This window comes from Apium graveolens, chromosome 5 (assembly GCF_009905375.1).
Source record: "Apium graveolens cultivar Ventura chromosome 5, ASM990537v1, whole genome shotgun sequence".
NCBI classification, from domain to species: domain Eukaryota; kingdom Viridiplantae; phylum Streptophyta; class Magnoliopsida; order Apiales; family Apiaceae; genus Apium; species Apium graveolens.
This window is the reverse complement of record NC_133651.1, coordinates 73199383-73214726: the sequence shown is the minus strand read 5'-3', so window position 1 is coordinate 73214726 and position 15344 is coordinate 73199383. Positions and strand designations below refer to the sequence as shown.

Genomic DNA, 15344 nt, shown 5'->3' with positions numbered 1-15344 from the left:
AAGGACCATTCTACCCCTCGAAATGTAGTCACACTCACGTCATGATAATGTTTATTCTTTACCGTTATCACATTTTCCTCAAAAGTCAAATCACCCATATGCATAAACCTTGCTCCCGAATATCGAGAAATTCTAACGGCACCCAAAAAATGAACCTGCATTACTTCTAGTGTACTTGCAGCGAATTTGATCAGAATTCATTTAAAATACATTATACAAAATGCTAGTCATATTAATAAGACTATAATTATTAAATGTGAATTTTTCTCACAAATAAAAACTAAATTAGAATATCAAATATAATTTCCAAGAATCCATACAACTTTACGAAAAGAAATAAAAATATATCACAAATTCTGGTCCAATAACAAAGCCTATAATTGAGAAATTGGAAGTGTTATAATCGAATATACTACAGTAAACTGAATTCTGAAGCTGACCAAACATCGAATTCACACTTTGAGACACATACCTTCCTTCAAAGTCTTCCAAGGCACCACTCCACTCTAAACACACACTTTCCTCTTCTTTACAGCACATTAATAATTAATACACACATACATTATAAATATAAAATGGAGTATATTATTTGATTTTTTCCACCTCTTTCCAGATGACAGAAATGGATACGTCTTCTAAACAACCCCAAATCTCTGATTATTTTCAAAAATTCGCTCTTGCTTTCAAGGCCAAAACCGTCGAATTTTTCGCCGAAGAAGAGGACCCCACTTATGATGACACTGCCCCCAATTTCACTCTCCTCGATTCAGAGGAGTTCACAATTGACCAAAAAGTTGTTGTTGTCAAACCCGACCCGGCCCGGATTTGTTCTTCCCCAAATTCAATCCAACCCATCAATACCCATTTCTCTAAAACCCTAATTTCGTCTCTTTTTGCCATTACGTCGTCGTTTGAGGCTTCTTATTTGCAATTGCAGACTGCCCAGGTGCCGTTTGATGAAGAAGCTGTGAGGGTTGCTGATAAAGCTTTGATCTTGCAGTTAAAGAAGCTGTATGAGGTGAGAAATTTATATAAAGAGTCTAGATTGAACCCTCATTTTGATTTTGATGTTAATTTGTTAGTTGGGTCTTGTTTGGAAGCTCAAGTTCAGGAGAATCAGAGTAAATTACGCGCGTTAGGGACGATGGTTAATCGATTACAGTTTGATATTGATTGTAAAGATGACGAGGTTTTGGTTTGTAGGAAAAAGTTGAGTGAGGTTGAATTGTGTAATTATAAGTTGTCTAAAAGGTTGTCGAGTTATTTGAAGGTTAATGGTTCTAGAGGGACCGAGCTTTTGTTGACTGTTCGGGTTTTTGAGTCAATGTTGGTTGATGTGGGTAAGTCGATGAGGCGGTTTAGTAAGCTTTTGATTGGTTTGATGAGGAAAGCTGGGTGGGATTTGGATTTGGCTGCGAATTCGGTTTGTCATGTGGAGTATGCGAAAAAGGAGCATAATAAGTTTGCGTTTTTGTCTTATGTTTGTTTGGCTATGTTTCAGGGTTTTGATTTAAGGGATTTTGGGTTGGAGGGGAGTGAGGGTTTTTTTGATGGTTATGGTTTGGGTAAAGGGGATAGTAGTTGCATGAAGGAGTTACTTGAACATGTGTCTGGTGTTCCGATGGAGATTTTGAGTAGAAATCCGAAGTGCGAGTTTTCAAAGTTCTGTGAAAGAAAATACGAACAAATCATACACCCCACAATGGAATCGTCAATTTTTAGGAATTTCGATCACAAGGAAGTTGTGATAGACTCGTGGAAGTCGTTAAAGGTTTTCTACGAGTCCTTTGTTAAAATGGCTAGCTCTGTATGGTCGCTTCATAAATTGGCGCATTCTTTTAGCCCCGTGGTCGAAATATTTCAGGTGGAGAGAGGGGTTGATTATTCTTTAGTGTACATGGAAGATGTCTTAAAGAGAGATGTACTGCCTGGAAAGAGTAGAGCGAAGGCTGGGTTGACTGTACTACCAGGTTTTAGAATATTAAAGACGATCATTCAGTCTCAAGTGTATCTTACTGGCTTGTAGTACCAAGTCTTCAACGAACAACAGTTAATCGGTCTAGTTTGTGCCTTAATGGCTTTAAAAGTGTACATAGTAGTCAGACAAGACTGTGTTATGCCGGAAACAGAAATGGAAATGCTAACAAGGATTTATCTGGTGGAAATATGATTAGCCCTATGTTGATTGATTATCCTGTTACGGCCATAAAATTTCCAGACTGCCATCTGGACAAGAGGTCTGCTTTAGCTAATGGATGGGCCTTGTCCCGGAACATATTGAAACAATAGCTGCTCTTCGTTTGGTACTTGTGCTCTATTTCTATTCTGGCTTTGTATATCTGCTTTTGTTTGCTCAGGTTTTTTTCTTCTAAAGATTGTCGAATCCTAGTGTTAGAGATATATCTGTATATCATTTTTTTCTTGAGTGTCAAATTTGTTTCAATGCGAGGAATTTGAAGTTTGTTAGGTAGTGAGAGAGTTCTGATGTTCAAACTACATGTCAAATTGTATTTAACTTAATGTTTAAACAAATATATGACAGTAATATGACCGGCCCATTGACAACCTTGTTACTATATGTACAGATTTCACATTACTTGTTTCATCTAAAACGCAACTTGACCATATGGTGTTAGATTCGTCATTCGTGTCCATGCCCAAGACATATTTGATACATAGCAGTTCTATTGACTGAGTCTGCCTAAAACTTCCTAAGCAGTTTGATTTCTCTCTTTTTTTTATCCGACCATGCGTTGCCTGTTTAGGGGTGCACTTTTTCACTTGAGCAACTCATTTTGTTGTGGTGTCTTTGTTGCAGAAAATGCATAGCTAACTCTCTCGCATTCTTGTCATCAACTTTATGAGATCCTTTGCTTTTCGCATATCTTAATGTTGCAGGCCACTCTTTTCATCAACTTAATTGTACATCTTAGATTTTTTTTTTAAAAAAAAATTGTCCATCTTAGACTCTTTTTTTAATACCCAATCTAGTTTAGACTTCCACTATCATAATCTTTTTGATGTATTTTTTTCTCTTTCGTATTGCTGTTTACTTTTTATTAATGCTATGAACTCATTCTTGGGAACTACTTTTTCATCCGTGGTTATTGGTTACTGAATCATACAAGGGGAATGTAAGATACACGGTGTTTAAATGAATATACTTCACCTGAGTTGTCACCAGAATCACTTGATTCAAGCCCTATGATTCCATGTACACAATCATCAACTTCCAGAAAATAACTCTCTCATTACCTTGATCCTGACCAGAATAGAATGCATCCACTCCCTATAAACATAACTTTGGATCTCATGTCCTTGAAGATAACAGGTTTGTACTTGAATTTCAATTTTTAGTTTGTTGCAATCCTTTTGAATGTGTACTTTTACCACATTGAAAACAATTTTATACTCTAGTCTCCTTGGTATCATTTTCTCTCACATGCTTGTTCTTCTTTCTAATCAGTTCCTGATATTTCAAGAAACTAGAGCCTACATCATAAAATTCATTTTCATTTTCCAGAATGCTAGATTTTTGGCTTGTAGACCAAAAAGAATTTACAAGGACAATAATTCCTGCTCCTCTACAACTGTAACATATTTTGTTAACTTCATCCCGAGCTCTGCGAACTATTCAAGTTTACTAGTTCTGCAGACAGGATGAGAGACACTCATAAACAGATTAAAAAGAAAAAACTGGAAAAGTAGAAAACATGATTTTTTCGTGTTTTCCAAATTAAAACGGTTGCTAGTTAAACAACTAACCCACTTGGATGATTGATCCCTACCAAACACAATTATTTTTATATTTTTATTATTTTTAACTTCATACGGTTAATTAAAAATTTTATGTGTACTTGAAAAGTTAACAAAAAAAATTAGGAGAGTAAACAACCAATATACCACTAACTTAACCTATGCACCTTATAAATGTTCAATACTGGAATATCATATTTTTAAATTAAAAATTATAATACTTGTAATAAAAAAATTTAAAATAGTTTAATTTAATAATTATTTTGTTAGTTTGATTAAAATAATAATTATATAATTTTTTAATATTAATATTTACAATATAAGAGAGAACTTAATAATATAATAGCTAATAACTTATATGTTAGATGAATAAAGAAAAGACTCCTATCAGAACTTAGTTATGAGTTATTTAGTAAAAAAATCTTCAAAAATTTTGTATATAATTATTATTTGAATTATTTAATAAAAGCTAGAAAATTTGTATAAATTTAGAGTCATATAATTATAAAATTTCATTATTCAACCTATTCCATGAGACTGTTTTTATATTTTATTTGTCATCTGTAATTATATTTTATCTAAAAAAAGTTCTTTTAAACATGTTAAAAAATATGCATATACAATTAAATTTTGAAACGTTAAAATTATTTTGCAAATTGCTTTTTAATATATTTACTCAAATTATCTCGTCATTTATTTAATGTTGATGAGAAAACCGAAAATTGACCATATATTATTTTGGCAATTAAAACACATTTTCTCAATTTTTAATTATTTTCTTAAAAATGAAAATTTAAAAAAATTTAAAAAAAACAAAAAACAAAAAAGTGGAAATTTACAAATAAACAACCCCTTAACTTCTACTTTTTTTTAACAATAGGTTGGTTTTGAAAGAAATATCAAGTCTTAATTAATTATTTAGCTGGATTTTTATTAAAGAAAAGACAATAATAGAATAGAAACCTAATAGAGCATGTAAATGGAACATTTTTCTTATATATAACCTGGCTATATATTAACAAAGAACTAATTACAAATTCGCTACAAATTTACAACAATCTGAACTGATTTCTCCTTTTCTTTTACTTTAAGGATTTGGGTGTTCTAAGCGAAATTCAAAAATGATTTCTCCTTTTCTTTTACTTTACTTTAATGTTTTTTACACATATATATGATTAAACTTTTTATATTGTATATGCGGCACTAACGAATTAGAAATGTCTAATATTTTATTCCCTCCGTCTCCCTTAATTTTTTACATTGGGAGACGGGGCCCGACACATACTTTAATATTCTTATTAAATATAATTTCATAATTTTTTTAAATTTTTTTCTTCTAAATAAAAATATAATGTTTAAACTTTTATATAAAAAAAAGAAAATTTTAAAAATAAATTACGGAGATATATTTTATAGTTGTCTTAAAATACGTGTCAAGCATGTGAAAAAAGCGGTAAAGAAATGAGATGGGCGGAGGTAGTATTTACTTAAGTTCTAATTTTCTGAAATCATAAGGTCGATTAAATGTATCGTATAAAACAATTCATTAAAGGACCTTTTTATTATTTACAACTTAAATCAATCCATTATCCTATATGGATCATGTTATGCCCGAAATTTGGTATAAGTTTCGGATCAAAATTGGGTCAACTGGATCTCAATTGAGGGATTTATGCCTAAAAATAAGGAAAGGAGAATCTGTTAATAGAAAGAATGAAGGCACGCCCTAATGACATGGGGTAATGGCGCGCCGCTGTGATTGAAAGAGAGGAGTAAGTTGTTAAATTGCCTGCCTTGAAGGCCTGGTGGGCGCGCCCTCACGAGAGAGAGAGGCACGTCCTATTTCTAAAAAGAGTGCTTATTATAGTATGTTTGGGGAGATCCTTTGCCAATGGAAAATCTTAGGGCGCGCCCTAAGGTAGTAAGAATGACTTGATTTAATATTAGCTTGGCTATTTGGACGGGTATTCAAGAAAGATAGAGATGATTATTACTAACGTATTTGATGTATGTACTCTATTGAAGAACTTCTTCCTGTAATGCAACCACAGGAAAGCGGTGTCCGTGGTCAGACACCTTCAGGGATATGCCTGGACGGAAGGCCTCCTCCTGTAGTCAATAAGTGTCCTCATTGGGGATGTGGGGTAAACTCTGGTGTGTGCTTTTGGAGCTCTGTCTCTGTAGTCAACGGGTGTCCTCGTTGGGAGACTTTGGACTATCCTGCACTTTGCACCCAAAAGCTGGGGATCACTTGTCCTCTAATCTGGTAGGGGCTCCTTATCCGGGAACAAGAATGCGTTCAACATTTGGGGTGAATCATGACCATATCTGCGTCCACGAATTAGAGAAACAGCTGGTAGCGGAGGGTTATCCCTTATCCGTGAAGTCTCGAAGCTGCAGAAGAGCCTTGGGCCTTTGTGGTTGGGCCTCGTCGGCAGACATTCCTAAAACTAGTAGAAGACGGTTTCCAGTAGGTTTACTACTGGGTCTCGGGACAAGAGATCAAATCCCATTAGGTTTCTTGTTCCCCAACAACTACGTAGGCTTGATTCCCTATAAATAGGGATACGTAGGCAAATTGTAGCGAGAGCGCAAGGGAGCCACCACTAACGTTAAGCAATCTCAGCCACCAATAATCAGTAATATCAAACACTGTTCATAAAATTTGATGATTATTGTTCACATTTTCCGACGAAGAACCACCATCACAGATTTTATTTTCGGCTGCAAACCTCAAATTTTTTTGCTCCCAAATTCATCGCAAATTCCTCCGTCAACAAATTGGCGCTAGAAGGAGGGGCTAATCAAGATTTGCATCTAGGAGGAAAGATGTCTCAATATCATGATGGAAGTTTTTACGATGAAAGTTCTGAAGAGGAGTCTGATCATGGCTATGATCGCCATGAGCCTTATGTTCCGCCTACGACTGATCTCCCCACTCTAGACGTTGGGGGTCAACCACCTGTCCTGATTAGTAGTGCTGATATGCTGGAACAACTATACCGCATGAGAGATGCTCTGAACGGATTCGACTCAAGGTTGAACACAGTGGAGCGGCGTAAGACCAGGAGAGGCCTTCGTCATAATCGTCATGCCCATGCACCAGGTAAAGCTCCTATGACTGAGAGAGATGCATTGACTGGTCGTGGTCGAACTGAAGGTGGACATATACCAATAACCCCGCAACATCTGAATTACTTCAATAATGCAACCCCGATCGTTGAACTTATTGATGAAGATACTGATGGACGAGAGGTGCCACGGGCAGATAAACGGGTAATCACTTACCCACACCGATCCAGGAGTACTCTTGAGGAATGTAGGCAAGCAGAATTTATGCCGACAAATGAGCAACGAGGTTTCTACGCTTTGAAGGATCTCTTGGGGATCCGCTTGGGAGATGATGATCTAAGGATGTTATTGCTGGAATGGCAGAGAGATGCCGATCGCGGAGATGTGACGCCCCATGGTACAACGCGTGTGCTCCTAAATCCCAATGAGAATCAGGAGCGGCACCGCGACCATAAGAGAGTCCCTCTCGTGGATCGATGGACCGGTATGGTCGAGGATACAGAAGTGACCATTGGAGAAGACCCCAGTGGAGGGGAAGAGGCAGAGGCCGAGGTAGATACTTGGACGGATACCGCCGCGACAAGTATCGTGGCTATGAGGATACTCGCACGTACAACTGAGCCGAAAGAGATAACTATGCAGAGAATGACGATCATAGGGATATTCAGAATTACGATCACGAGACGCCTCAGGGCCGCGGCCAAGGTCAAGGAGAAAATCCGTAAGGAGATCAAGGGAAAAACCAAGAGGTAGTAGTGATACCTGGAGGAGGACAAACTGAAGCCCAAAATAATAATCAACAACAGGCTCCTCCAGGTGGAAATCAAGTAGTGCTACCACCACCTCAGCCCCAAGGTCCACAACCTCGCATGCAGAATATCCCTGGTGTGGGAACTTTTAATGTGGATGACCTGAAGAGGCTTCTCAATCATTTAGAAGGAAGAATAGTGGCAGCGGCTGAAATTCCTTCGCCATTCAGTACAGCTGTAAGAGAGGCTCAGTTACCTGCCGAATATCGTAACACAACTAGCGATCTCCGGTTCCACGGAAGTTCAGATCCTATGTAATTTTTGGTTCGATTAAAAATAGAGATGGATGTGTATCAAGTTCCGGAATTGGCCCGATGCCGACTCTTGGCAGCAACTTTCAGGAAAAGCGCTCTGCAATGGTTTCAAAAGCTTGGACCGGGGGTGATCACTTGCTTGGACCAAATGAAAACCTTGTTCTTGACCAAGTTCCAAGCAGCTGTGAGATATGCTCCATCTATCACTACTCTGGCTAATGTCAAATAAAGGGAGAAAGAAAGCTTGACATCTTACTTTAAAAGGTTCAACGCTGAGGCTACCAGCGTAAGAGGTGCTTCGGATAAACTCTGAAAAGTTTTTTGATAACAGGGCTAAGGGTTGGCTCATATTTATGGAAACATTTGAAGGGAAAAGATCCGGCTACTCTGGAGAATGTCTTTACTTTGGCGGAATCATTCAAGGACATAGAACAATCTTTGGCAGAGGTGCAACCGACTTTGCAAACAAGCTAGAGAGTCAGAGCAAGGAAGATGGATAGATCTCTGAGACCAAGATATCGAAGAGGGAGTCGAAGCCCGAATCGGGTAAATGCTATGACTGTAAGGAGGGACTGGATCCCTCCCTCGAGCTATGACAACAGAATTAGCAGGTACACCCCTTTGGCTGCATCGATTGAGCACATCTTTGAGGTAAACAAGAACATATGACTTTTTAGAAAGCCAGAGGCTCTGTCGTCTTGTAAAAGCAAAGATAAAAAGAAACTGCGAATTCCATGAATCATCCGGACACAACACCCATGAGTGTCGGCAGTTAAAAGATGAAATCGAGACTCTAATCAAGGAAGGATATCTTGGGTGAATGGGTGGTGAAGGAAGTAATGAGGCATAAAAATAGTGCTGATAAAGCAAAGGAGGAAGGAGGTCGTACCCCTCGGGGATCTAACAACAAAACTCTGGAAGAAAATAAGTTTTTTCAGGGATGGCAGCATCCGAGCAATTTACGGGGGAGATCCTGGGATGGAATGTAGTAACAGAGACTTGGAAAAATACGCAAGGGAAGCCCGGTTTCGACCATTGACTGACATCCGTATGGTGGAAGTCCGACCACCCAAAGTATTCAAGGGAGAATCAATGGATATCACCTTAAGAGGCAGATTCCAGATGGGTACATCACCCCCACAATGATGCCTTGGTCATTTCTCTCCAAATCGGAACTAAAAACGTCTACAGAGCCTTGGTCGATAATGGAAGCTTAGTAAACATCCTTTACTACAACACCTTTAAGAAGATGGGATTACCTGATCGAGATATGTCGGGAGAGGATCTTTGGGTCTATGATTTTTCTGGTGAAGGAGTTAGAGTCATGGGATCGATTTGATTGCCATGCACCCAGGGAGAAAGTCCGTTGTCCGTAACAAAGATGCTCGAGTTTAAGGTCATAAATCAGGAGTCATCCCACAATGCGCTGCTAGGACGACCTTTTCTCAGAGAAATGAGGGTGAGCACTTCGATCCACCATCTTACCATCAAATTTCCAACCCTAACGGAGTTGGAAGCATAAAAGGTTCTTAATATGACTCCCCGGAATGTTACAGACAAGCTATGAGGGGTTTTAGGAGAAAGGATGTCCAAGTCGAAGATGCATCAGATGATGAATTAGAGAGAATCCAATCGAGGAGATTCGTGTCCATTATTATATTGAACAAGAAAATGAATACTCCTTTGTGTTGCCTCACGCTGTTCTTAGAAGATACTATCAGGATTGAAATGTTGGAAGAAGAAGAGCCCCCAAATGACATAATCCAAACAAATTTTAATGGGGAATAGCTCGAAGGGAGGTTTGATTTTTTGCAAAGCCTTAGACAAGATATATATAAGGTGGATGCCCCTGTTCCTGAGGGCGCACCCTTATCACCAAGAGTTTTGGAAGAAGTTGATGCCTCTGTGCTTCAAGGTGCGCCTTTTCCCATTCCAAACTTGAAAGAAGTTGATGCCCCTATTATGCAGGGCGCGCGCCTTTGTTCAGAAAAGAAGTCAATGCTCCCCCTCTGGGGGATGCGCCTTCTAGATAAAGTGATGAGAATTATAATCAGCTCGATTTGGATCCATTCCAATGCCAACAGAGAAAATTAGGCCAGCCGGAGATACGATTGAAATACCCATCGAAGAGAAGGATCCAAGCAAACTTTTGAAGATTGGGTCTCAGTTGACTCCAAGGCTGAAGGAGGGGCTTTCAATATTTCTCTTGGAAAATCTTGATGTATTTGCGTGTAGCCACTCATATATGGTTGGAATTGATCCAGAAGTCATGTGTCATCGACTGAATATCGATTCCAAGTGTAAGAACCCTGATTTTTATAATATTTTAAAATTTCTGTGAATAGTAACTTGAGCTGATTAAGTAATACGTATGGGGATCATCATAAAATGAATAGTGGAATTTTGAGAATCCGAGATCATATTCTTGTTTATCGAGGAAAATAAGTGAATGTAAAAGCCGACGGAATTCGAAGATTCACGATTATACTACGTGTTTTCGTATCCGTAAAGAATGGCGTAGAACCGGGAATACTACGTGAAATAAATAATATATCAAGGTGTATCTATGATCAAGAGAAGGAATGAAATTGGTTATAGGATTATAAGCGATAAAAGAAATCGCTACGAAACAAGTCGTTATACGTGGAAACTATCGGAATGGAACGACGATTGCGTTTACGATAAATAAACGAATGAGAACTTAAATCCCATACAAGTTGGCCATGCATAACCAAGTCCTAACTAGTAGTTAGGAGTGTAACTAGACGATTAGAAGTTAACTAGAATAGTTAGTGGAATAGTGCTGAATAGTGATGAGAGACAAACAAGTACACAAGCCATACTTCTCCCTTTTCTCACTTCACCACACAATCAAATCAACTCATACCTTTGCCAAATTATTGTCAAATCTGATGCATACATCCCATATATTCATTATACACTCCCACACTTTAGCCACAAAAGAAAACAACCCCTTTTCCCTCACTTAGAGCTCTCCCATTTTTCATTCCAGCAGTTCGGGTTTTCTGAGCAAGGGAGAAAGAAAAATTCATAACTCAAAATATACTCATTCAAATATCATGAAATTTTTACCATAGCTTCTCTATATCATGGGTAGGATTCGTACCAAATTTCATCCTCAAATTATTTGTTTTCAATTTTATAAAAATATTTGAATGAGGTGCTGAAAGGTAACTCCGAAATTCTAACTTGTTTCTTGGTTTTGTTTCTTAAGGTCTAGCCCTTCTAAGTGTTTTCTAAGCAAACCAAGCCTCAATAATCCTAGCACTAACCTTCCTAGTGTCCAAGAAGGTATAACTTTCAACCCTTTAAGGTTTTATGGTTGGATTTAAGAGTTATGTTTGTTGTAGTGTTAAGATCCAAAGGATTGTGTTTGTTTGAGTTTGTATTGATTATGTTCTTACTAAAGGCTTGAGATGTTGAGTTGTAATCCATGTATGTGGTACTAGATAGAGCATATAAGGTGTATGTGGGTGGATCTTGAGAAGTACTTGTGTTTATGATGGTTATAGGTAGTGATTGTGTTAAGATCAAGTAGTAGAAATTGAGTTTGGGCATTCTTGCACTTGATCTGTTTTCTGCAGGACATTCGGCCATGAAAATGGTTAAAATTTGAAAACCACTGGCAATGACTAGATAGATCTTTTTTTTAGTTTCTATACATGTGTAGATCATCATGAGGAGATTTACGGTTTAGGAGTTATGGTCATTTTAGTGTAAAACATTTCTGCGATTAGCCAACTGCACTTAACTCCACTTACATGGTGATTTTGAAGGACTTAAAATAATTTCGAGATTCTGTAAAAATTATGAAAAATGGATATGACAGTACAGAAGACTGTCCAAAAAGAATTTTGTGAAAATATTAATTTTTCGATTTTATAAAAATGTTTTGGTAAAGCGAGCGCAAGCGAGAAACGCATAAAAACCTAGTTTTGACGTGCATTTTCTCACGTTCGAGCTTAAAACTTGAAATGGACTTTCTAAAGCGAACGATCGATTTCAAAACTCGACCATATTATAAAGTGAGAATATAAGTGTTGAGAATGTGACGATCGGAGATTCGTTATACTTGAGTAGTTGCGAAAGTTGTTTAATAAAAGCGAGACGTTAATCGCGTACTAACTTAGACCGTTGGTTCTTGTTTATAGATCGCCAACCAAATACCAGAGACCATACCACTTCGATTACTCGATGCAAGTTTTCGAAACCCTATCTCATACTATCCATGCTATATATATACTGTTGTGATATTGATGCCATGATTTACAGTTCAAATATATATGCTTGTCTATGATATCAATGCATACGAATTATGCGATTGTTTACGAAAACAAATTTCGTTTTACACGAGTATGAGAAATTGAAACGTATTTCAAATATAATATATGATAATGGGAGTCAGAGATATTTTAATAACGATTTAATTCCAGAGAGAGCCGGACGTGAAAGATTTCTATTTCGATAAACAAAGTACGTTCGCGTAATATATATATATATATATATATATATATATATATATATATATATATCAAGCGAACGATTGAGATTTTGACTTAAACTTCGAGAAATATTGGTTTATTCATTTAAGGGACACCCTTACTTGATTGATTATTTTATAAAGCGATACTTAAGGGATTATTAAATATCCAGAAAGTATTTAAAAATATACTGAATAGTTTATAAATCATTTCACGTTATTTAATAAAGATTTAACTATTCAAAGAGCAATTATAGGATACCAAATCCTGTTTTGATTATTTGATTAAGGTGTCTCCATTCGTTGGACCTTATTCAGAAATATTTTGTATTTAAGGTTTTTTTATTTATTAATTCATTGAACCTTAATTAGAAATACTTTGTACTTAAGATTTTTTCAATTCATTGAACCATATTCAGAGATATTTTATATATAAGGTTTTTATCAATTCATTGAACCTTATACAGAGATGTTTTATTTATAAGATTTTATCAATTCATTGAATCCCTCTTAAATTATTATGAGACCTTAGATATTTAATATCTTCGGACTTCTAAAAACTTATTTAAAAATAGACATAGTTCCCAAAGGTACTTTCTAAATTATTCGAAACTCTTGAAAGAGATTAATCATTTGAAACGTATCAAAACCTTAGGGAACTTAGTCTAGAAGCATAAGAGTTTTGCTTCCTCATTCAATAAAGAATAAGTGAGTAATATATGTGTCACCCTACTACAGATAGGGATTTGAAAATGATTTTAAATTCAAAACTCCGACAACTCCCAAAGATCAATTGAGTTAAAAGTGATGAATAAATCATCTTATTTAAAGGTCAACTTTTAACGACCTATTCCTTCGAAAAAGGATTTTGAGCAAAAGATATAATTATCTTGGGACTGGAATGTGGCCTGCCCGGCACGCCTGCCCGGCACGGAGTGGTATCGGGCAGTGACCAAGCGCGGAGTGGCGCATTATGCAAGCGCGGAGTGGCGCATTGTACGGTTATATGGTCTATGTGACCATTGACTTTCGGACTTGCACGGCAATGGGCAACCACCGTGTAGTGTCTTGATGAGCCCAAAGGCGGCTAGGTTTGTATTCCTTCTACTAGGAGAGAAAATTTCGTATTCGGCTGATCACCGATACGTGGTTTATTCCAGTATAGTCCCTTTCTTCCATTTTGGAAAAACTGTTGTGAAATATACAACAGAGAGCCGATAAGGCTGAGTTTTAAACAAGGATATTGATGAATATATATCAAATCCATTTGAGAAATCTGCCAATAAGGATGAGTTTTAAATTGGGATGTTGATGACTATATATCACACCCATTTGAGAATCTTGGTTTGAGTAACATCTTGAGATTTTGAAATAAAATGAGCACGAGTATAAATTGATTTTGAGAAAGAGATGAATACAAGTATCCAGTGGATATACTATTGTAGTTGATTTTGAGAATATTATAAATTTGACAAGCATATAAACTTTCAGAACGCTTTGGAGATACAAAGTATAATTATTGGTTTTATTTATCCTTACATACTTAATTATGGGGATATATACCTTGCTGAGCTATAATGCTCACCCTTGTTTTTATATATCATATCACAACAGACTACCAGCATGGATCAGACCAGGATTGCTGTCCGTAGGTGGGTAAGGAACGCTCGTGAGTTTTGTAGGCTTTTTGTGCGCCAACCCCGTCAGGTAGATAAGTGGAGATGATTTATTTGATACTGTTTCCAAGCATATAACCTGTGTGTGTGTGACTTTGAATAAAAGGTCGAGTAATATTGTGAAAAGAGAATTATTTAATTAATAAGTGATCTTAACGACCCGAATTCACGACCTTGGATTTTGGGGTGTTACACCAAGCATAAAGGAACTCGACAAAAATGCAGAACTGTGAGTGGTGAAAGGGCTGTAGCATTGGCAGAGGAAGTAGATAGGCTATTGGATGTTGGTCTAATCAGAGAATCTTTCTACCCAGAATGGTTGGAAAATCCAGTGTTAGTGAAAAACTCCAATGGGAAGTGGAGAACTTGTGTGGACTTCACCGATCTAAATAAAGCATGCCCAAAAGATAGCTTTCCTTTGCCAAGAATTGATCAGTTGGTTGATACAACGGCCGGACATGGCTTGCTAAGTTTCATGGACGCGTACTCTGGCTATAATCAAATTCCCATATATGAACCTGATAGGGAATAAGTGATAAGTGGCATTTTATACCACTTAGAACGTCTTAAAATGGCTTAAATTGGTGTCTTGAAATCTAGTATTTTGTGTATTTGATGCGTTTTTCTAGTGTTTATGCATTTCAGGGTATTAGTTGCATTTCGGAGGAGGAATCATCAAGAATAAGCCTTGGCATGTGTTCACCATTGCGAGAGGAAAAGAACGGGCAGATTACGGCGAAGAAACGGAGCAAACCTGGAAATTTTCCAGTAGGGTCCTGCGCGCCCGCGCAGCAATGCTGAGCGGCCGCGCAGCAGCCTTGCGCGCCCGCGCAGAAATGCTGAGCGGCCGCGCAGGGTCGGGGAAAATAATATATTGTTTTAGACTTCTACTTCTGTTTGGCTTCCAACTTCTATGTAATCTGAGTTTTATGGGACTATTATATAAGTAGATTTGAGACGTTTTTCACAGAGTATTAAGAGGGGATTATGTTTTAGATTGTGTTTTGCAAGAAGCGAAGGAGATAAGGAAGAAGACCGATTTAGCACACAGCAACGAAGAGGAAGCATATATTCTTGTGATTCTTGTTTCGTTGTAATGTTGGATGCTAGTTTTCTTGCTTTGACTTATTTACTCTTGTGACGTACTCTGTTTTAATATAAATAGTTTAGTTGTTATTTTCTTGTGTTCGTTTATCATGATTTCATATGAACCCATGATGGCGATAAGTTCTATTATGGGCTAATCGTGATCGTGGGGTTGCAACGGATTTATTAT

At 37.2% G+C, this 15344-nt stretch overlaps 1 protein-coding gene across 1 annotated transcript; it reads left to right on the top strand.

Moving 5' to 3' along the window:
• Window positions 1–428: 428 nt before the first annotated feature.
• On the top strand, window positions 429–2568 carry LOC141724172 (protein GRAVITROPIC IN THE LIGHT 1). Its single transcript, XM_074526191.1, has one exon. It carries the CDS (start codon window positions 614–616, stop codon window positions 2024–2026), a length of 1413 nt encoding a protein of 470 aa, XP_074382292.1. The 5' UTR covers window positions 429–613; the 3' UTR covers window positions 2027–2568.
• The last annotated feature ends 12776 nt before the right edge of the window (window positions 2569–15344 follow it).